The sequence below is a fragment of the Drosophila tropicalis genome, unplaced genomic scaffold (assembly GCF_018151085.1).
Source record: "Drosophila tropicalis isolate 14030-0801.00 unplaced genomic scaffold, ASM1815108v1 contig_463, whole genome shotgun sequence".
In the NCBI taxonomy this organism is placed as follows: Eukaryota; Metazoa; Arthropoda; class Insecta; order Diptera; family Drosophilidae; genus Drosophila; species Drosophila tropicalis.
This window is the reverse complement of record NW_027172929.1, coordinates 2,725,081-2,749,753: the sequence shown is the minus strand read 5'-3', so window position 1 is coordinate 2,749,753 and position 24,673 is coordinate 2,725,081. Positions and strand designations below refer to the sequence as shown.

Genomic DNA, 24,673 nt, shown 5'->3' with positions numbered 1-24,673 from the left:
GTAATTCGAAAAGCCATAGTAGTTGTTGCCCTCAATGAAATGGTTGCTGCTGCTTTTGTAGCACGTAGCATTTAATCAGTGCCAACAAAGAAATGTTATGTACTCATTGACTTTACGTTAAAAGGAAGTAAGCCACATAAATGGCATAATAAATTGGTAATTAAAATGTTTACAATAGAGGCCAAAAAAGTACTCACAGTATACTAAAGTGAAAGTCAAAATTTAAAATGAATGAATGCAACTGATTGATAAATTAAGAATAATAATATTAACTAATAGAAGTTTAAATTATAAACACTAGCAGTAAAAATTACGTACTACTGTGACTGGCTGATAAAATTCGCATTTATTTTCCTTATATTGGCCAAGAAAATTAAGGATAAGTAAATTAATTTTCTTTAAAATTGATTTATCATGCTTTGACCCAGATGGAATTTATTTTAAAGAGTTTTTTGTTGGTTCTTAATTAAATCTAACATAGAAATTCGAAAATTAGCTTACCTTATTTCCAACACCATCATTAATCATAAAAATATGGCATACTTTTGTGCTTGTCATAGGCTTTTTTTTTTGGGCATACTTTTTAGGCCTAGCATTTTCAATTTTCTCACAGATTACATCATTCTTTTTATTGTCTCTCACTCTCGCTCATTCTCAGTGTTGGTTTCTTTTTTTTTTTGGCTTAATTAATTAACAAACAAAACATGCAACATTTTGTAATTATTTTTGTGTTACTTTCTGTTTCCTTCCCAGGGCGATTCACCATTTGGCAAACAGGAGGCCTATGTTAAACTGGAACCACTGGGTGAAGGCTCCTATGCGACAGTCTACAAAGGATTTAGCAAGTGAGTAGAACACACCCAAAAATAAAACACGGGAACGGGAATTTTAGGAGAAGACTGCTTGGAAATGCTCTCAAATTGGGTTGCCATGTCAGTGGGTTAAATAAAAATTATTGTTTGAGCAACTGCCAGTTGAAATTTTTCCTGACACTTTTTCTAAGCTATTTTTTTCATCGCCTTGATTTATATCTCATGGTCCTGCATCCGTTTTGCCCAGCAGTTGGTAATACTCTATTTAAAAAAAACTGGAATATAGTAACTTGAGATTGGCATACTCTCATTTTTAAAGTTTGATAGAAAAAGAATGTAAAAATGTTCTAGAAAATTTAACAATTCGCTCAAAAGTGTAAGCAAATTTTGGCTATATCTTTGGAATATATCTCAGTTTTCCGCCAGATTGATTAGGCAATTGAAAGAATTTCTAAAAGAGTATAGCAATATCGTTGCATTCCAAATTAGTTTTTTATGTTGGTTTCTAGTTCACCCAGTTATCCATTTCATATCACGTCTTCCTCTCTTTGCCTCTCTCTCTCTATCTCTCTCGGTGTGTGTGCGCGCACATTTTGCATCTTTGTTGGCCAGGACTCATTATAGTCAGACTCATGCAAATGTGGCTATCAATCAAGTTGAGAGCGAAATGGGTCGCCAAAGAAGCGGAAAGAAAAATAGAAGGCTAAAGAGAAGTACAAAAAAAAAAAAAAGGACAACTATAACAAATCACTGTAGGGAACCCTTTTGCACTTTCTCATCTCCACATCCTTTTCCCTTCTTGCCCTACTCTTTCCCAGAGGCTGTCTTTCTATTGTTGTTGTTTGGCCTGACTCCAACACGCACTTTTCACAAAAGTTCTGCCACAGAATTGAGTTGACTTCCCCTCGGCCCCATTCCCCACTCTTTGGCAATCCTTGCCCTGTTCCCCCTTGCTTGAAATAAACAAATGCCGCCTCATTTGCTCCTCGTCTGGCTTTGATTTGAGTTTGAGTTTTTCGCCACATAATTTGACAAATGAGCTGAAGGGAAATGCCCAAGCGCCAGGCCAATCCCCAGGACCCAGGACAAAATTCCAGCTTCGTCACCTTTTTGACAGGCAGCAGACTTATGATAGATGCCCCTCAACATTCCATTTCGTTCTCTGCTTTCCCGCTTCCCCGAGATCTGTTTCTCGTCTTCACTTCTCATTGTCCGCTTTGCTTTTGATTTATTTGACAATCATTTGCTTTCTTCTCCTTAACTTATGAATGACGGAGAGTAGGGGAAATGCTGGCTGGGCGCAGGACTTAACTTCCCAACAATGGGCTTTACGTGGTAAAAACTTGTTTACTTCTCCCAACGCTTCACTCCACTCCACTCCACTCCACTCCAATGTCCTTCATCGTACTCATTTGCTATGCACGAGAGCGCTTACATGCGAAATGAGTTCCAATTAGCTTTTGTTTATGCGAAATGCAATTAATTCGCTCTAATTTATCTGCCAAATGGAAATGAATGAATGACATGGCCCCAGCCTGGCATAGCATGATGGCATGTCCTGGCTAAGGTCTACTTCATTTTTAAGCTTTTACTTTCTTTAGAAACGAACACAGACTCCTTTGTTTCGAGAGAGTCCTTCACCGCTCCGCACAGTGCGCCCTTTTCATATGGTAATGTAGGTCACTTGCCATTTGGGTTTTGGCTTTTTCGCTTTGCTTTCCTTTTGCTTTTGGTTTGCCTAATTTTTCCAAGATTTCTGACTCGAAAGTTTATTTAAGCTCCCCCAACCTCGCCCTCTCACTCTCTCTCTCTTGCTCTCTAACAATCTCTATCTCTGTTTAAGTCTATTTTCATTCTCTCTGTTTGTCAATTGTAAAAGATTTCATGAATGATTTCACTTCTATTTGACTTTCATTTTTTTTTCCTTACTTTTGTTGGCCTCTTCTTTTGCTTTCCGGTTTTTTCTATTTTCTTACCTTCCTTGGGGGCTATGCAAACACAGAAGACAGAAGACCAATCCGAAAGGATAGCAGATAACTGCTTGAGAGCACTTGAACTGAAAGTCAAGTTGCTTTTGCTTGCTGATTAGCATTTAGTAGGTCAACTCATGTCATCGTCATCTGGCGGTGTGAAAACAGAACTTCTCCTTCTTCTTAGGTTTCTTCAACATCCTCATCAACATCATTCTCCTTCCACATTCTCGATTTTGTCTTCATCCTGCCTTGTTCTTTTGATTGAGCCATCAAATGGGTATAACTTTTTGGCCAAAACGAGAAAATGGCAAACTTTGAATGATGCGGCTGCTGCTGATGCTACAAGCACTTTTCGTTCTTCTGATGCTTAACTAAATCGTATTATTTTTACATTAACGCAGACAAACTTTTTTTTTAGCACAGCAAATCCTTCAATAATGTCCTTGTCATATGCAGCCCATACTCATCCTTTTGCTTCGTTAAATTGCCCCGCTTTCGTTATGGAACTGACGCTGTCGTTCTCGTTCTCGTTGTCGTGTCTACCATTGACCCAGTTAGAAATTATCTACAAATTTTAAAGCTTCTTGATAAATTTTTCATAGCCTTAGCACAGAAGAAGAAGAAGAATAACATTTTTTCACAACAGACGACACCAGCTGTTTTTGGTTACATGAAAATTTCCACATTCTCACTCTTCTCTCCTCGCGTTCCTCTAAGCCACGACGACACACGGCTAGCACATGCGGGGTGGGTGGGAGGTGGCGGGCGAGCAGGATATGTAAAAGACATAAGCTTTTTATGCTATTTCGTTGTTTTGGGCATATGGCCCGACCAAGTCTGGGCCCGGCTGGGATCTGCTTGGCTATGAGTTGGGTTATTAACGACACGGGTAGAACATACATTTTCATATTGCGCATAAAATGTTTAATTTGTTCCTTTAAAAGAGGGAGATAAAGAAGACACACACAGTTGCCAGTCGGTAGACACCGAATCCTTTAAGCATTTTAATTAGATCGATTGTCCTGTCCCCTAAACAATATTTTGATTTTATTCTTTAAGAGGTAAATTTTTGTATATATTTAAGAAAAGACCAACAAGAATAACAACAACATAAATAAAATACTGGAATTCTTATTGTAAACAACTTATTGCTGTTGTTTTTGTTGGTATCTTATGAGTTACAACACATTGATTTACTACCACCTACAGATTGGGTTGATATCCTGCGAGAAGGTTGTTGTCCCCCTTGATTATCCCCATCGATTGGCATCTGCGATAATTTATAGGAGTCGTTTGTGTTCGTATTCATATTGATGTACACAAGTCGGCGGAAAAGATTAACTAAAATCAAATGCTTTATTAGATTAATTGTTGTTAGAGAACATAGTTTATTAGTGATTCCTGAGCTCAAGAGTCTATATTGTGTGACTTTGCCAGAAGGGAATCGAGGAGCATAATTTTGAGGCAAGGATAATGCTTTTTGCAATACCGATAGTAGAATATATTTGCCTCATTCATAATAAAGACGAAACTGTAGAAATTTGCAGTTCAAAAGTTCGCTTTTCTGTGGTTTGTATACAAAAGTATCATCAGTACTTTACTTGAGCATATTGCATACTTTTGGGAGCCAATTTCCTATCAAATGATCCCTCTCGATTTGCCTATGACGAAACTGGCCGGATTGGTTTTATACTGTATAAAAAAAGTCAAATTTGGTTGCTTTTATTAACAGACAAAAAATGATTAAATGATAAAATTTACTTTCTCTTTCTTGCTTAAAATTAATAAAAGTAGAAAGAGTCTACAACAGACACTCTTAAGTGTTATTGGGTTAATTAGCAAAATAAAACGAGCCAAAGATTCACATTCTGACCTACTAATGATTCAAATGTAAAAATCACTCACCATTACGAAAATTTCAAACAAAATGTCTGTTTTATGGTTAATTTGCGGCTCCTGGCATCCATTCATTCATTCTATCTGTGCTCCAGTCATCAGTGGCTCTCATTATGGATGGATGCCTCATCGACGTAATCGTCATCATTATCATCATTAACCATTATCGCTTTTATCTTCAACACTTTCAAAACTGAACGAAGCAACATCAACTGCCAATTAGCTGATGTCACACAAAAATCTGCCATAAAAATCCACGAAAATTAACTCTTAGAATCACAGCGCTCTCTCTGTCTCTCCCTCACTATCTCTTGAGCCTTGTGAAAACCTCATAGACGAGCTCTTTGATACAGCTGCTTGAGCAAGCAGACAGACACACAGCAAGGACATAGGACCATAACCTCAGACACATAAAATGAGAAAAACTTTTGCTCAATTTTTGCATCTGCACTTTGGCCAAACTACTACTTTATGGGCTACAGAAAGCAGAGAGATAAAAAAAAAAGGAAGAAAATGTTGCGAGATTTTCTTCTGTGTGTGTAAGTGTGCGTGCGCGTGTGGTTGTGTGTGCGGTTGTGTGGGTAGATGTGTATACGGAGCCTACCAATTAGAATTTCGTTAGAAAAGAAAATTCACATAAATTGTGGAGAGAAAAAAAAAGGCGGCTACTGCTTTTGCCGCTGCTGCTGCTGCTGCTGTGTGGCAGTGTCAAATAATTTAACCTAATTTGACACTTCAAATGTGGTGCAGGAGCGGATGGGTGGTACATTTTTGTTGCTCTACCATTCTGGTGTCTGTCCTTTATCCTAATTTAAGTGTTTGCCGTACAGACAATCGGACAGAGAGAGAGACATACATATTTCGGGGAACGGTCGTTATGTCTGTTTAATATACAATGTCTGCTGCTGCTCCTGCTGCTGCAAAACCACCCAACCACCCACTAAGCTACACCTACATACACCAACAGAAGCTGGAGCCAGAAGCCAGCTCCCTATCACTGACTGACTTTCGGCAAGGACATGCTCCAATACAAGGGACAGAGATTGGACAGAGAGAGTGAGAGAGAGAGAGAGACAGCCAGAGGCATCTTGTAACAAATTGTCCGCCTAATTCTTTGTTGGTTCTGTTGGCATCTGTGTAATTGCCACAGGGCATGTGTCCTGTGTTTACTTCGCCCATTCGCCCCTCTAGACCCTCTGTCCTGCCCTGTTTAAGTATTTATTTTATTAATTTCTCCTCCCTTTGCCCATTCAGATTAACCTACCAGCGGGTTGCATTGAAAGAAATCAGACTGCAGGAGGAGGAGGGCGCTCCGTTTACAGCAATTCGTGAGGCCTCGCTACTGAAAGAACTGAAACATAGCAACATTGTGACCCTACACGATATTGTCCACACACGGGAAACCCTGACCTTTGTCTTTGAGTATGTGGTAAGTATTTATTTTGTTGTTGTCATTGAATTGTTTCGTTTTATTAATGACCCGTTCTCTGTTTGTTCGTTTTCATTCTCTTAGAATACGGATCTATCGCAATATATGGAAAAACATCCCGGCGGTCTGGATCATCGCAATGTGCGTCTGTTCCTCTTCCAGCTGCTGCGCGGTCTTTCCTACTGCCACAAGCGTCGTGTCCTTCATCGCGATGTTAAGCCGCAAAATTTGCTCATCAGCGATTGCGGTGAACTGAAGCTTGCCGATTTTGGTCTGGCCCGGGCCAAAAGTGTCCCCAGTCACACATATTCGCATGAGGTGGTCACGTTGTGGTATCGTCCACCAGGTAAGCTAGAGAAACGAACAAAAACTAAAACTCAAACGAACAATAATCGGCGGAAAATCGATTACATTTTTGCCTAAAGGCGTCAATTTTTCATTTATTTTGTTTTTTATTAAACTGAAATCCATTTTATCCTTTACAAAAGTTCTCACAAACAGCAAAAAAAAAAAAAGGATAATCCCCTCCGCTTTACTTTCTATGCACCTCTCCATTTCGTTTTGTTATGTTTCCCCTTAGTCGTCTCTCTGTTGGTCGAGCTTATGACTTAATACTAAAAGCATCGTATGCCCCCCTCCCCCCGTCCGCTCCTCTGCAACTAACCAACTAATTGACGAGTCAAGCTTAAAAGTTGCCTTTTTGTATGCTCTGGCATAAAAGAGAGCTACAAAAAAGTGTAATAATAATAATTGGGTATATTGATTTCATGTTTAAAATTCAGAATACTGATAAATAGATTGAGAATAAAGAATACAACAATTGAGAATCTAAATTACACATTTTACTAAATCAAAATCGATTGCTTCAATAGATAGAGAACTTCTTTGATATCTATATACACATAAATGTGACATTATATATAGGAACTTTATCAAAATCAACCCCGACTTACAAATTCATGCCTCAAATTATCAGTTTACACAAACTAAACTATGGAAACTGAAAAGGGTATTACACAAGTCGTTGTGTACCAAGATCAACTTGGTTAGCTTCGACCATCTGCTTTTAGTGCTCTGTTTTCTTTCTTTCTTTCTTTTTTTTTTTTTTGTTGTTTATGTTTTGTTATGCGATTAAATTAAACACTCTCTCCATATACCAATGGAGTAAAGAGAATTCATTTTGCATTTTTCTATTTACGAGATAGATGCAAGATTTTCCATCAATTTGGCAAAGTGAAATTGAAAATAGAAGAGAGAATTGAGGATAGAAGAGAGAAAAATAAAGTTAATTTTTTGTTTTAATATGAAATTCCCTGACATAAACAGTTGTGCGAAGAGGAGTCAAATGGGCAGGGACATGGCCCAGGATGATGGGGAAAAGACTGAGAGTTCCTCTAGAGAGCTCAAAGCATGTTAAACAAATTTAATCTCCACTTCTTGTGTCCTGTCTAGTGTAGAGATGAAGCAAATGGACACAGAAAGTGTGCAGAGCAGGTAGGCAGGCGGATGTGGATGTGGATGAGGATGCGGATGTGGTTAGCTTGGCTTGGCTGCACCTGGTGAATGTTTTCCAACTGCGTGTGTGTGTGCTGAAAACTTTGTTAGCTGCTGGTCAGATACAGAAAGAAAAGCGAGATATAAGCGTGAAAGGTTGCCATGGACGACAACAACAACGCTGGAAACCTGTCAGCAGAGTTGAGTGTGTCATCTGCCAGTCTCCCAATTTGCCGCTACCCCCAACCAACATAGCTTGCCCCCTACACTCCACACCCCGCATTTGTCACGATCCTTCTATGTACTGTTTATTTATTTAAAATTGCAATTTATTTTCATACAAAAAACAGCATTTACTTAACAAACTGTTCTGTACCCTTTGCACTCTTCTCCACCACTAACCGCCTCTCTCTCTTTCTACACTCTATCGTTTTAGATGTCCTGCTGGGCAGCACAGAGTATTCAACATCGTTGGACATGTGGGGCGTTGGCTGCATATTTGTTGAAATGGTCACTGGGATGCCAACATTTCCCGGCATACGTGATACCTACGATCAGTTGGATAAAATATTTAAATTGCTTGGCACGCCCACCGAAGAGACGTGGCCAGGGGTAACCCATTTTCCGGGTTATAAACCGCACAAGTTGGGTAAGTAATTGGCCGCCCAACTAACCAACCAACCAACCAACCTAACAACCAATGGCAACTAATTCAACATATGTATATTATTATCTAATTCTTTTCTATCTAGGTTTCTATCGGCCACGCAAATTGGGTCACAATTTCCCACGACTGTATGACATCATTGAGGGCGAGACGATAGCTAACGCCTTCCTTCAATTGAATCCCGAGCAGCGCATTGGAGCCGACGATGCACTGCAGCATCCCTACTTTGCGCAATTGCCACAGAAACTCTACGAGTTGCCAGACGGTATGAAACGAAAATTGAATTAATATATTAAAAATTAAACAATGGCAAGCCACACCGAAATGGCAACTAAGGGAATGACGAAGGGAGGGGGGTAACTAACTTTTTCAGAAAAACGTCAGAGAGACACAGAGTTGAAGATGGAGTAAAGTCAGTGAAAACCAATTAAAATGGCGAAATATTTGCTTAAAGTTTTTCGTTCTCTCATTTTTTCAACAATATGTGTATCTAGTGGGATGGCTGGCGGTGTAGGCTTTGACTTGCCAAAGTTCTTTTCTTGTTGCCAATTTAAGTTTCGCGACAATATGTTGTTGCTTGCTCTTCCCTCTCCATCTCTCTTACTCGCAGTCTGTTTCGGTTTTGGTTCTTAACTAATGTTTTGCTGAGGTAGATATAGTTAACAGTAATTGCATTTTACAGTTTTAATTTGTATTTCAAGTAGTGGAGAAAAAGTTTTCTTTTAGCTGAGTTTTTTATAATGAGTTGCACACAAAAAAAAAAAAAAAAAGGGTCGTTGTCCTTGTCGTCGCTGCCATTGAAAAGTTAACTTACAAAAGGAAGAGCACCAGCAGAGGAGAGGAAGATAGAAAGGGGAAGTCAAACCAAACCAAAACCAAAACTAAATGAAAAGTCAGATAAACAAGTCGAGTTATTAATTAGATCAACCACAAAGAAACAGAGAGCGAGAGAGAGCGAGAGATGAAAAGTTGACAAACTTTTCTCAATGGGCAACAAGATAACTTTACAATAAAAACCATAACAACAAAATCAAGTAACATTAAATTAACTCTCATCAAATGATGAAAGTTTTCCCTTCAACTATAATTTATTAAAAGCAACATTTTGTGAGATTCAAAAGGAACTGATAATTCAAATGGCCAAAGCTCTATAATCCTTCAGTTATGCATAGTTGCAGCCTCTCAGTAGGAAGGAAGAAACTAATCCCTTTGATTATTATGGCAGAAACTGCATGGAGAAAATTCATTAATCAGTGCAAATCTCTAGAAAATCTCTCTATGCAAATTGTTTTTCCACCCCAATCTAATGCCATAGCAAACAATAAGAGGCGAGTAAAGGGGTGCGATGAGATAATTAAAGAGTTGCAAAATGCAATTAACACCATATTTTTCCACTATCAAGTGCTAAAGCAATTGGCCAGGAGCGATTTTCTTTACATTTTCATTTTGAATACATTTCGAAAATATCTAAAATTTTGAAAGGCTTTCGATTCAAAGCAGAAAGAGAAAAAACGCTTTGCTCTACACTTGAATTCAATAAAAGATGTATCCAAGTTAGACCCTTTCGTCCTTTTGAATCCGTTCCTGGCACTTGCATTAATTAGAATTCAACGCAAACTGCCTCTAAGGGCAAATAAAGCAACAATTTACAAGCAAAAAAATAAAGTTTTTCCACTAGCCAGCGATTTGCCAAATGCATTCCAAATGCACAGAGGGAGAGCTAACGAGAGAGAGAGAGAGACAGAGATAGATAGAGCCTCTTTGAATTTCCCTAATGCAACTGGGTCATAAACAAAAGAGAACAAAAGGATAAGAAGGGCAATGCCAAAGCCAAAGCCAAACCCCAAATACCAAATGAATCAAATGTACTAAACTGAAGTTCTTTAAATGAATGTGGGAGCGAAAGAGAGAGAGAGAGAGAGAGAGAGAGAGAGAGAGAGAGAGACAGAGACAGAGAGTTGTGCTTAAAATGCGATTAACCCATGATTTAGATGTGTAGTTACCCCTCTCTCTCTCTCTGTGTGTGTCTGTGAAATTGCATTTATATTTAAATTTGATTTAAAAACGGCGCATTAAGTCAAAACCTAAATTGTATGCTAATTTCCGGTTAGATAGAGATACCTAGAGAGAGAAAAAGAGAGAGAGAGAGATAGACACATAGAGAAGCAGAGAGAAATCACTGCCGAATGATGATTGAAATTTTGCTGTGCTTGATTTTGGTTTTGGTTTGTTCATTAAATAATGCATTCGACAGGGGCGTGCGTGCGCCCATCAAGAGGGGGTGAGCGGTGAAAATATTAAAGCTGGAATTTTCACAGTATTTTACCATGACAATGTGTCGCCCCCTATGGGACCAATGCAAGAGATAAAATCAATTAAAATCCAACTAATGTGCCTCATTTATCATGGTCAGCACATGGAAAAGAAGGGGGCTAAAGGATACAAGGCAAAAGGTCAACATTCGTTTAAGGGCAAAGACAAAAGAGGGGGAAAAGGTGGGGGGTGGCGGGCATAAAACCGCAACAACCGCTGCCTGCCCCCTCTTAGCCAAACCTAACGATTCCTTAACACTTTACCATAGCATTTTCAGCATGTCTGCTTTTTGCGGTTCATATGTGTGTGTGGGTGTGTGTGTGTGTGGGTGAGTGCAAAAATGTAATTTTCCCTGGACAATTTTAATTGCCAAAAATAAAATTATGTCATATACTTGTCATAATTTAAAACTTTTGTCATACTCTTCAACTAAATACGGGTATATCTCTGTTAGAGAGCTGCTTTGAATATATTCAAAACGATATTTGATATATTCAGTTCTAGAAATTATAATGAATTGAATTTTTCCCATGTTAAAAGCTTCGAAAAAAGACAAATGTACAGTGACGAGGACATGCGGATACATGTTTCGATACTGTGACTTTGAGTGGCTCTAAAACCCAGGAAAATGACTTAATCGAATCCAAATTTTTAACAAAAATCCATTAATAATATATAAAACGAAAAACAACAAATTTTTTTTATTAACCCCTCTTAAGCTCAAATAATACTGAAAAAACTTAAAAATGAAAATTATAGATTAAGGAATTTTTTTAATACTAGTCCAAAGGCCTTTGCCTTTAATCACGCTATTATTACTCCTGGGCATACTCTCCACCAATTTTTCCATCAATCCGTGCGATAGACTACTCCGCTTGGACTCGACTCCAAAGTTCCCCCATTGTCCTGGGCGGATCATCGTCGCGCGACAGTTGCTTCTATAGCAAAGCCCATGATTTTCGATTGGATTTAGATCTGGGCTTTGAGCCGGCCACTGCATCTTCAGAAAACTTTGATTTTCGAGCCATTCCTTTACAATTTTGGCCATGTGACCCAGATCACCGCCCTGTTGGAAAGTGACTTCGCTCTCTTGATGCGCACTATAATCTATAAAATCAGGAAGATTGGATTCCACAACATGTATGTTTTCATTGGCCTGAAGTAAGTGAAAGTTTTAGATGCAGCTCTTTACATTGTTGGATGTGGCAAATAGTTTTGAGTCCAACTAAACCCAGCCTCTTGTCATCTCTCAATCTGGGATAACTCATTACCCATTAGAGTGAAGTCAAACGAATGATTACAATCTGCCTTCGTATTCTAGTAGAGTTCTTTTGATTAACCTTCCTACCCTAACTAACCGTAGAATTATGCTTGGTGTTATTTTTATGCACAAGCTCTTAATTGGTGATATCGACTCGACTGAGTTATTAGCTCAGGTTTATCTGTCGGTACCATGTAGACGGAGTAGACATCCTTTGATACCTTTATCCCTTAGTCGTTGTTCTTCTAACTGTGCCATGAATGAACCTTTTAGGGTCCTCTGATCTGATTACAACCTTCTATTCCCTGTGATCGGCTCAGAGTTTTCTATAAATATACTTAAAACATCTATCCTATCCCATTTAGTTATCTGCTTGGGCTCGCGCGTAACAGGCTTTGTCCTGGTGTCGTAGGGGCCACAAAACACTGAAAGGGTTAGCGGGTAAGAGGAAGAAGTGTTACAAGTCGGTTATAGGGTATTCTAACAGTCGGTGTTGCCATCAAATTTGAATTCAATTAATTTAATACAAATTTCTTTTCTGTTCTTCTTTATTTACTTTTGCAGAAACCTCAATATTCACTGTGGAAGGCGTTCAGCTTTATACAGAGCCAAATCGGCAGAATAAATGAAAATTAAAGCAAGTCCTCTCTGTGGATGGTGTACGATTCTATTGTTAGGACTTGAAAATAACAACAACAACATCAACAACAACAAGACCCAAGAAGAAGGAAAGATCGATCCCTCCTCCGAACTCCAAACTCCAAACTTCAACTTCAGTCCCCGAACCATCTTTCCCCACGTAAAACATAATCCCAAGAATCTAAAAAGAAGACATCAATTATATATACATATATATACAACATACACATATACCACGATAGATAGAGCCATATAAGAAAGGAGTGTAAAAGGAAAGCAGCAAGAGCAAGAGCAACGCAAAAAAGGATAATCATGATGATGATGATGATGATGATGATGTACCATAATCCTATCATACTTTATAGTCTTTAGTTTGATTTCATTACGGATGGATAGGAGTAGAGGATATATACTATATATATATATAGATACTACAACGGCAGCGCAGCAGCAGCGGCGGCGGCGCAAACGGCGGCATTTTTTCAAGTCAAATTTTTTTCGTGCCTGGGACATTAAAGTTTAATTTAGGAGTTTATCAATCTTAAGCTAGCCATTTCTATGTGTCCTGTTTCTGCAACTATATATATACACATATACATACATACATATATGTATACATATGTATGTATGTTAGGAGCAAGGATATACTCAAGTTAGTCAAATTTTTAAATTCAAAAGTAATTTTTTTCCCCCAATTATTATTTTCTTTTTTTTTTTTTTTTTGGCAATTAGTTTCTGTTTATTATTTTTTTTTTTGTGCCTAGAAATATTAAAGAATTCCCTTTCCCAATTTTTGTTTTTTTTTAAATGAAATTAGTTGTTAAATGAAGTGTATTTTTTTTTTTATTTCAAATTTTAATGTGTGTGCTGTCTGTGAATGAAACTTGTAAACTCAAATTTCAAAGAGAAGAAGAAGAAGAAGAAGAGAGAAATATTTAACACAAGAAATTCAAATCATCTCTGTATGTGTGTATGTGTGCGTGTATGTCAATTTTTTTTTTGTTGTAATATATATATTAATATATATATATATTTATACCATTTGCCGCGCTGTTTAAGTGATAAATTTTATAATTTTTTTTTTTTTTTTTTATATATAATTATTAAATGAATTTATGTAAAAAGCAACACAATGATAATGATAATATTAATAATCAGAAAAGAAAATAAATTTAAATCATTTATACCATAATTTCAGTTGATTTTTTATTTATTTCTCGTTTTAGTTTTTTTTTTATGATTGATGAACTTTTTATGGAAAAGTAATTGAAAATTGAAATAAAGTACTAATTTATTTTTGTGAGAGAATGGAAAATGCAATATACAAAGGCAATGAAAATTTAAATTATTTAATTTAATAAAATTTAGCCATGCCTTTCTCTCTAAATTAAAATGAATCTGGGAATTGAAATACTTTCTTGTCGAATTTGAATTACTTACTTGTTTTCTGTTGTCCTTGAATTACATTTTCTTTTGATTTCCTTTTTGCATTCTTCTTTCGTTGGTTGCAAGCATTGCTGGGTGGAAATTTCAAAGTATAAAAATAAAAAAATCGAGAGCAAAAAAAAAAATGAAACCTAAGAAAACTAAACATTTTTCGAACATAGTTAAAATAAACAAACGAAACGAAACAAAAACCAAACAATTAACAAAATAAAATTTAGCCAAAACACAAGAAAGTAGAATGACATTTTTTAGAAATTGAAATTCTTAATTAAAACAAAAATAAAAACAAAAAAAATAGTCAAACAAATAACAAACTAATCAAAGTGAAAATCCAAAAACAAATTTACCCTAGAGTAGAGAGAAAAAAAAACTTATAAAATTAAAAACAAAAGTCAAATGAAGTATATAGAATATGATGAAGAGATATCCCGTTAATCCTATAACATATATGAAATAGAAAGAGATAGCAATAGACAGAGCGCAATATGAGTTAGATGGGGGCGAGAGATGGAGGCCAAAAGCAAATGAGTGAAAACTGAAGCAGGCGAAAAGACAAATGTGCAAATTCGAAATCAAAGACAAAACTCCAAAAAACAGAGAGGGAGACAAAAAGAGATAGACAAAGAGAGAGAGAGAGAGAGAGCGAAGGAAATGGAATCAAAAAGAGATAACAAAAAAGTAAAGTTTTTTGCGTAAAAGAAAATTAACTAAAATTATACTAAAAATGTAGCAGAAAATATATTATGAATATTGTAGAAGCAAATCTGATTTGCCCCTCCCTCCCCCACAAAAAAAAACAAACAAAAACAAAAATGAGATATCAAAATCGAGTAGAAGAAAGTACGAGAAACGAGTGAAAGGAAGTAAAGTAGAAGAAGTCCTTTAACTTAACTAAAAAAAAGGATTAATAAAGCCTAAAGAAAGTTTTTTTTTTTTTGGCCAATGCCAAGGCTATACACCTACACACACACACACACACACATACAGGGTGATCTATCTCAATGTGAGGGTTGGATAAGGGGACTAGGAATTATGGATTATCCTTAATCACATTGAGATAAAGAAGGGGCACCCTGTTATCAACTAAATGACAGTGGCTAACAATTTTAGAATGCAAAATTCAAGCAACAAGATTATATTTTGTAGCAAAAATAAAACTAAAAACAAAAGAAACAACAACAACAATACAAAACAAACAATACAAGCAAACGGAAAACCAAAAGTAAACATAAAATATTTCAAATGAATAAACTTTTTCTGTGATTTATGAAAAAAGTATGCAAAAAAAAAAAAAAAACAAAAAACAATGAAAGAACAACTTAAACACATAACTAAAAAAAAAAAACAAAGAAAAAGTAAACAAAATTTTAGGCACTTTAGTGTAGAAACAAAACGCAAAACTAAAAACTCAAATCGAAATGTAGATGATGCTGGTCCAGCGAAATTGTTTAAAACTTATTTGCTAACTGAAACGAACGAAACAAAAAGAAAACACACACATAAACTATACACGAAGAAAACCAAACCAAAAATGATGCAAATTTTGCAAAAGGAAACTCAATTTCAAATTAGGCAATGCCGAATTTTGTATACCCTTGCAGGAAGATTAACTTTTTCAGCAAAATCGATCAATTGTCCGTGTGTAGTCGTCCTCTTCTAGGTGATTACAGATTATGCCCACTTCAATTCAAATTCAAATTCTCTGCAAGTGCGTATAGAACTAAGTGAAAAATTCAAAATTTCTGCACACGCAAATTTTCTTTGTTTTCTTTCATTTTGATAATAGCATTCACTTATTTTTAGTCTTGCCTTGAGTTTTACTGCGAAATGAACTCAATTAATTAGGTAAACACACACACACACACACTCACACTCTCATACACACACACACACACTTTTGCAGCTGATCTTTTCAAAAACGAATGAGAAAAAACCAAAAAAAAAAGAATAAAAATGAAAATGAAGAAGAGAAACAAAAAAACAACGCACTTTTATGCACTTTTCCCATCCCGAAGGTTACGTCCATAGTTTATAAGCCAAAGAGCCAACAATGGAACAAATCGAATCGAATCGAACGAATAATCAGAGCAAAGATTGACAAATTTTTTTTTTTTTTTCTTGAAACGAAGCCATTCTTTATCTTATCTCATTTTGATTTTATGAATTGGCTGACATTTCTTTTTTTTTTTTGGGTATTAAGTTTATTGCACAACATTTGAATGATGAGAAAAACAACAAAAAAAACAAAAAAATTAAAAACAAAACTCTAAGCTAATCATTAAAGTAATCGATTAAGTCGTAAGAATGTTTTTAGCTGAACTGTGTCTCTAGTTGTATTCTATTCTAGTATTTAGGCAGCGATTTTGGTGGTTAGTTGGTTAGGTGGATGGGGTTTAGGGGGTTAAGGGGGCTAGCTAACGCTTTGAAAGACCCCCGAGGAACAGAAAGGTAAAACAAATCGTAAGGCAACCAAATCCAAAAAAAAAAAAAAAAAAAAAAAAATCTTGAGCAAAAAAAAAAAGTAATAATAACATTACAACACAAGAAAAAAAAAAAAAAAAAAAAATATTTTTAATGCATTGAATTTGTCGTAAATATTTAATGTACCTTTGTTAAAAACAAAATAAATCTATTAATAAAATTAAACAAAGAAAAAAAAATACAAAAAAAAAACTAAAAAAAAAAAAAATATTGGAAAAAATGAATTCTCTAAGCAAATTGTAGGAGCAGGCATTTTTTTTTTTTTTTTTTTTGTATAGTTGAAAGAAAGTTTAAACAAAAAGTCAAAATAATAAACATAAAATACAAAAAAAAAAAGAGTAAGAGAAAAGGAAAACGTAAAGGGTAAAACCGAGAATAAAAACATTCTGTAAATAACTGTAGTTGATTTCTAAGTAGCAAAAAAAAAAAAAAAAACATAAAAAGAATGAGAGAAAAACAAAAACATTTAAGTAAAAAATCAACAAACTTAAACAAAAAAAAAAAAAAAAAAAAAAAAAAAACAAAAAACAGTAAAGAAAATTATTAAATGTTTATGATTTAACATGAAAAAAGCAACTAAATACAATTTGAATAAGTTCAACCTGTACAATAATTTAATATTTAATAAAAGTGGAACAAGGAAAATCAACAAAACACAAAAAAAAAAAAAAATAAATATGAAGAAATTAACTGAATATTTCTACTCTAACGTTTTTTACAGCTAAACTTTGCCTCATTTGCAAAGAGTCTGAAGGTCAAAAGAAAGCATATTCAAAATCGATAAAGATCGATAAAAGTAGAGAAGAAAAACAGATGACCTTGTCTGGATTTCGGGGTATTTAACAACGAATGTTTAACTAAAGAAAACGAAAGGGGCAACCAAGTTCGAAGTTTTAATGACGAAATTTGCACTAGAGCAAATATGTAATACCAGGACAACAGAATTACTTAGTAGGTAACTGGATTAAAATTTTTATTCAATGCGTAACGGACTTTTGGGCATTTAAATTTTTAAAATTAACCGCCTGGCGGGATTTTTGAATTTGGCGGGCAACGAAATTCGAAGTTTTAATGGCGAAAATCGCTCTGGATAAAACATGAAATACCAGGCCAACAGAATTACTTAGTAGGTAACTGGATTAAAATTTTTATTCAATGTGTAACGGACTTTTGGGCATTTGAATTTTTAAAATTAACCGCCTGGCGGGATTTTTGAATTTGGCGGGCAACGAAATTCGAAGTTTTAATGGCGAAAATCGCTCTGGATAAAACATGAAATACCAGGCCAACAGAATTACTTAGTAGGTAACTGGATTAAAATTTTATTTTAATGTGTAACGGACTTTTGGGCATTTAAATTTTTAAAATTAACCGCCTGGGGGGATTTTTGAATTTGGCGGGCAACGAAATTCGAAGTTTTAATGGCGAAAATCGCTCTGGATAAAACATGAAATACCAGGCCAACAGAATTACTTAGTAGGTAACTGGATTAAAATTTTATTTTAATGTGTAACGGACTTTTGGGCATTTAAATTTTTAAAATTAACCGCCTGGCGGGATTTTTGAATTTGGCGGGCAACGAAATTCGAAGTTTTAATGGCGAAATTTGCACCAGAGCAAATATGAAATACCAGGCCAACAGAATTACTTAGTAGGTGGCTGGATTAAAATTTTATTTTAATGTGTAACGGACTTTTGGGCATTTGAATTTTTAAATAAAACCGCCTGGCGGGATTTTTGAATTTGGCGGGCAACGAAATTCGAAGTTTTAATGGCGAAATTTGCACCAGAGCAAATATGAAATACCAGGCCAACAGAATTACTTAGTAGGTGGCTGGATTAAAATTTTTATTAAATGAATTTTGAAATTAAACCGCCTGGCGGGATTTTTGAATTTGGCGGGCAACGAAATTCGAAGTTTTAATGGCGAAAATCGCTCTGGATAAAACATGAAGTACCAGGCCAACAGAATTACTTAGTAGGTAACTGGTTTAAAATTTGTTCAAAAAGTCCTTATAACTCGGTCATTTAAAGGACGATCAGGATGTCCTTTGGTCAGATTGTAGTCCTTGTTGATCCGCATCAACTGACACTATCAGATCCTGGAATGTCCTTCGGGAAGCTGAGATAAAAGGACTTTTTTGCTTATGACAAAATGGCGAATATCTCGCGAGTCCTTTGAAGGATCAGGACGAAAGTTGTGCCCAAACATTCCAATCATTGAGGACTATTGTTGGTGCAAAGGACATTCCGATAGTCCTTCGGAGAGCTGAGATATTAAGGATTTTGTACTTTTCTCCAGATTTTTTGATCTTTTGCTTGAATTTGGAACTTAGAAAAAATTGCATTAAATTTGGGACTTGGTAAAAATTACAAGTCAAAAAACATAAAAGTGCTAATAACTCGGCAGTTTTAAGGATGAGCGGGATGTCCTTGGGCCAGATGGAAGTCCTTTTTCAAGCGCGTCGACTGACATTACCATGTCCTGGAATGTCCTTTAAATAGCTGCAAAAAAGGTCCTTTTCAGAAAATTGCATGTCCTGCATCCTTAGACGACCCCAAGTTTTTTTGATGCCAATCGATAGAGATCATCAAGGACATTCTAGAAAACCATGTCCTTTCGTCCTGCGCCAGGATTTGTGGATTCTAGAGCTAAAAAACGTAAAAAGGATAATTTTCTCGAGGCCATATCTCGACAGGACATTGATCGATTTCGCCAGGACATCCTTTTTTGGAGCCTCCAGGATCAGGACTATCGATCTGCATTCAAGGATTTCCATTATCCTTCCAAAAATATCGCTCGAATTTTTGTAAGGGGGGAGGTCAGAAAAATGGCAAAAAAGTGACAAAAAACTACAAATGTCCTTATAACTCGGTCATTTAAAGGACGATCAGGATGTCCTTTGGTCAGATTGTAGTCCTTGATGATCCGCATCGACTGACACTATCAGATCCTGGAATGTCCTTCGGGAAGCTGAGATAAAAGGACCTTTTTGTTTATGACAAAATGGCGAATATCTCGCAAGTCCTTTGAAGGATCAGGACGAAAGTTGTGCCCAAACATTCCAATCATTGGGGACTATTGTTGGTGCAAAGGACATCCCGATAGTCCTTCGGAGAGCTGAGATATTAAGGATTTTGTACTTTTCTCCAGATTTTTTGATCTTTTGCTTGAATTTGGAACTTAGAAAAAATTGCATTAAATTTGGGACTTGGTAAAAATTACAAGTCAAAAAACATAAAAGTGCTAATAACTCGGCAGTTTTAAGGATGAGCGGGATGTCCTTGGGCCAGATGGAAGTCCTTTTTCAAGCGCGTCGACTGACATTACCATGTCCTGGAATGTCCTTTAAATAGCTGCAAAAAAGGTCCTTTTCAGAAAATTGCATATTTTGCATCCTTAGACGACCCCAAGTTTTTTTGATGCCAATCGATAGAGACCTTCAAGGACATTCTAGGAAACCATGTCCTTTCGTCCTGCGCCAGGATTTGTGGATTCTAGAGCTAAAAAACGAAAAAAGGACAATTTTCTCGACGCCATATCTCGGCAGGACATTGATCGATTTCACCAGGACATCCCTTTTTGGAGCCTCCAGGATCAGGACTATCGATCTGCATTCAAGGATTTCCATTATCCTTCCAAAAATATTGCTCGAATTTTTGTAAGGGGGGAGGTCAGAATTTGGCGGGCGACGAAATTTGATCTTTTAACTACGAAATTCGCACTGGAGAAAATATGAAGTACCAGGCCAACAGAATTACTTAGTAGGCAACTGCTTTAAAATTTTTATTAAATGTGTAACGGACTTTTGGGCATTTGAATTTTAAAATTTAACCGCCAAACGGTTTTTTTGAATTTGGCGGGCGACGAAATTTGATCTTTTAACTACGAAATTCGCACTGGAGAAAATATGAGATACCAGGCCAACAGAATTACTTAGTAGGTAACTGGTTTAAAATTTTTTCAAAAAGTCCTTATAAATCGATTTCGCCAGGACATCCTTTTTTGGAGCCTCCAGGATCAGGACTATCGATCTGCATTCAAGGATTTCCATTATCCTTCCAAAAATATCGCTCGAATTTTTGTAAGGGGGGAGGTCAGAAAAATGGCAAAAAAGTGACAAAAAACTACAAATGTCCTTATAACTCGGTCATTTAAAGGACGATCAGGATGTCCTTTGGTCAGATTGTAGTCCTTGATGATCCGCATCGACTGACACTATCAGATCCTGGAATGTCCTTCGGGAAGCTGAGATAAAAGGACCTTTTTGTTTATGACAAAATGGCGAATATCTCGCGAGTCCTTTGAAGGATCAGGACGAAAGTTGTGCCCAAACATTCCAATCATTGAGGACTATTGTTGGTGCAAAGGACATTCCGATAGTCCTTCGGAGAGCTGAGATATTAAGGATTTTGTACTTTTCTCCAGATTTTTTGATCTTTTGCTTGAATTTGGAACTTAGAAAAAATTGCATTAAATTTGGGACTTGGTAAAAATTACAAGTCAAAAAACATAAAAGTGCTAATAACTCGGCAGTTTTAAGGATGAGCGGGATGTCCTTGGGCCAGATGGAAGTCCTTTTTCAAGCGCGTCGACTGACATTACCATGTCCTGGAATGTCCTTTAAATAGCTGCAAAAAAGGTCCTTTTCAGAAAATTGCATATTTTGCATCCTTAGACGACCCCAAGTTTTTTTGATGCCAATCGATAGAGACCTTCAAGGACATTCTAGGAAACCATGTCCTTTCGTCCTGCGCCAGGATTTGTGGATTCTAGAGCTAAAAAACGAAAAAAGGACAATTTTCTCGACGCCATATCTCGGCAGGACATTGATCGATTTCACCAGGACATCCCTTTTTGGAGCCTCCAGGATCAGGACTATCGATCTGCATTCAAGGATTTCCATTATCCTTCCAAAAATATTGCTCGAATTTTTGTAAGGGGGGAGGTCAGAATTTGGCGGGCGACGAAATTTGATCTTTTAACTACGAAATTCGCACTGGAGAAAATATGAAGTACCAGGCCAACAGAATTACTTAGTAGGTAACTGCTTTAAAATTTTATTTTAATGTGTAACGGACTTTTGGGCATTTAAATTTTTAAATTAAGCCGCCAAACGGTTTTTTTGAATTTGGCGGGCGACGAAATTTGATCTTTTAACTACGAAATTCGCACTGGAGAAAATATGAAGTACCAGGCCAACAGAATTACTTAGTAGGCAACTGCTTTAAAATTTTTATTAAATGTGTAACGGACTTTTGGGCATTTGAATTTTAAAATTTAACCGCCAAACGGTTTTTTTGAATTTGGCGGGCGACGAAATTTGATCTTTTAACTACGAAATTCGCACTGGAGAAAATATGAGATACCAGGCCAACAGAATTACTTAGTAGGTAACTGGTTTAAAATTTTTTCAAAAAGTCCTTATAACTCGGTCATTTAAAGGACGATCAGGATGTCCTTTGGTCAGATTGTAGTCCTTGTTGATCCGCATCGACTGACACTATCAGATCCTGGAATGTCCTTCGGGAAGCTGAGATAAAAGGACCTTTTTGTTTATGACAAAATGGCGAATATCTCGCGAGTCCTTTGAAGGATCAGGACGAAAGTTGTGCCCAAACATTCCAATCATTGAGGACTATTGTTGGTGCAAAGGACATTCCGATAGTCCTTCGGAGAGCTGAGATATTAAGGATTTTGTACTTTTCTCCAGATTTTTTGATCTTTTGCTTGAATTTGGAACTTAGAAAAAATTGCATTAAATTTGGGACTTGGTAAAAATTACAAGTCAAAAAACATAAAAGTGCTAATAACTCGGCAGTTTTAAGGATGAGCGGGATGTCCTTGGGCCAGATGGAAGTCCTTTTTCAAGCGCGTCGACTGACATTACCATGTCCTGGAATGTCCTTTAAATAGCTGCAAAAAAGGTCCTTTTCAGAAAATTGCATGTCCTGCATCCTTAGACGACCCCAAGTTTTTTTTGATGCCAATCGATAGAGATCATCAAGGACATTCTAGAAAACCATGTCCTTTCGTCCTGCGCCAGGATTTGTGGATTCTAGAGCTAAAAAACGTAAAAAGGATAATTTTCTCGAGGCCATATCTCGCCAGGACATTGATCGAATCCACCAGGACATCCTTTTTTGGAGCCTCCAGGATCAGGACTATCGATCTGCATCCAAGGATTTTCAATATCCTTCCAAAAATTTTGCTCGAATTTTTGTAAGGGGGGAGGTCAGAAAAATGGCAAAAAAAGTGACAAAAAACTACAAATGTCCTTATAACTCGGTCATTTAAAGGACGATCAGGATGTCCTTTGGTCAGATTGTAGTCCTTGATGATCCGCATCGACTGACACTATCAGATCCTGGAATGTCCTTCGGGAAGCTGAGATAAAAGGACCTTTTTGTTTATGACAAAATGGCGAATATCTCGCAAGTCCTTTGAAGGATCAGGACGAAAGTTGTGCCCAAACATTCCAATCATTGGGGACTATTGTTGGTGCAAAGGACATCCCGATAGTCCTTCGGAGAGCTGAGATATTAAGGATTTTGTACTTTTCTCCAGATTTTTTGATCTTTTGCTTGAATTTGGAACTTAGAAAAAATTGCATTAAATTTGGGACTTGGTAAAAATTACAAGTCAAAAAACATAAAAGTGCTAATAACTCGGCAGTTTTAAGGATGAGCGGGATGTCCTTGGGCCAGATGGAAGTCCTTTTTCAAGCGCGTCGACTGACATTACCATGTCCTGGAATGTCCTTTAAATAGCTGCAAAAAAGGTCCTTTTCAGAAAATTGCATATTTTGCATCCTTAGACGACCCCAAGTTTTTTTGATGCCAATCGATAGAGACCTTCAAGGACATTCTAGGAAACCATGTCCTTTCGTCCTGCGCCAGGATTTGTGGATTCTAGAGCTAAAAAACGAAAAAAGGACAATTTTCTCGACGCCATATCTCGGCAGGACATTGATCGATTTCACCAGGACATCCCTTTTTGGAGCCTCCAGGATCAGGACTATCGATCTGCATTCAAGGATTTCCATTATCCTTCCAAAAATATTGCTCGAATTTTTGTAAGGGGGGAGGTCAGAATTTGGCGGGCGACGAAATTTGATCTTTTAACTACGAAATTCGCACTGGAGAAAATATGAAGTACCAGGCCAACAGAATTACTTAGTAGGTAACTGCTTTAAAATTTTATTTTAATGTGTAACGGACTTTTGGGCATTTAAATTTTTAAATTAAGCCGCCAAACGGTTTTTTTGAATTTGGCGGGCGACGAAATTTGATCTTTTAACTACGAAATTCGCACTGGAGAAAATATGAAGTACCAGGCCAACAGAATTACTTAGTAGGCAACTGCTTTAAAATTTTTATTAAATGTGTAACGGACTTTTGGGCATTTGAATTTTAAAATTTAACCGCCAAACGGTTTTTTTGAATTTGGCGGGCGACGAAATTTGATCTTTTAACTACGAAATTCGCACTGGAGAAAATATGAGATACCAGGCCAACAGAATTACTTAGTAGGTAACTGGTTTAAAATTTTTTCAAAAAGTCCTTATAAATCGATTTCGCCAGGACATCCTTTTTTGGAGCCTCCAGGATCAGGACTATCGATCTGCATTCAAGGATTTCCATTATCCTTCCAAAAATATCGCTCGAATTTTTGTAAGGGGGGAGGTCAGAAAAATGGCAAAAAAGTGACAAAAAACTACAAATGTCCTTATAACTCGGTCATTTAAAGGACGATCAGGATGTCCTTTGGTCAGATTGTAGTCCTTGATGATCCGCATCGACTGACACTATCAGATCCTGGAATGTCCTTCGGGAAGCTGAGATAAAAGGACCTTTTTGTTTATGACAAAATGGCGAATATCTCGCGAGTCCTTTGAAGGATCAGGACGAAAGTTGTGCCCAAACATTCCAATCATTGGGGACTATTGTTGGTGCAAAGGACATCCCGATAGTCCTTCGGAGAGCTGAGATATTAAGGATTTTGTACTTTTCTCCAGATTTTTTGATCTTTTGCTTGAATTTGGAACTTAGAAAAAATTGCATTAAATTTGGGACTTGGTAAAAATTACAAGTCAAAAAACATAAAAGTGCTAATAACTCGGCAGTTTTAAGGATGAGCGGGATGTCCTTGGGCCAGATGGAAGTCCTTTTTCAAGCGCGTCGACTGACATTACCATGTCCTGGAATGTCCTTTAAATAGCTGCAAAAAAGGTCCTTTTCAGAAAATTGCATGTCCTGCAT

General features: G+C 36.7%; 1 protein-coding gene across 4 annotated transcripts in view; it reads left to right on the top strand.

Annotated features, from left to right (window-relative positions):
• The window catches only part of Eip63E (cyclin dependent kinase Eip63E), a 122,377-nt gene extending 108,124 nt beyond the window's left edge, over positions 1-14,253 (top strand). For all 4 annotated transcript variants that reach the window (XM_068286805.1, XM_068286802.1, XM_068286803.1 and 1 more), the window contains 6 exons: positions 754-845; positions 5,936-6,110; positions 6,195-6,456; positions 8,041-8,253; positions 8,357-8,536; positions 12,410-14,253. In XM_068286805.1, coding sequence (XP_068142906.1) covers positions 754-845; positions 5,936-6,110; positions 6,195-6,456; positions 8,041-8,253; positions 8,357-8,536; positions 12,410-12,474 — 987 coding nt within the window. In that variant the 3' untranslated portion in view covers positions 12,475-14,253. The remainder of the gene's footprint in view (positions 1-753; positions 846-5,935; positions 6,111-6,194; positions 6,457-8,040; positions 8,254-8,356; positions 8,537-12,409) is intronic.
• Positions 14,254-24,673: the final 10,420 nt, after the last annotated feature.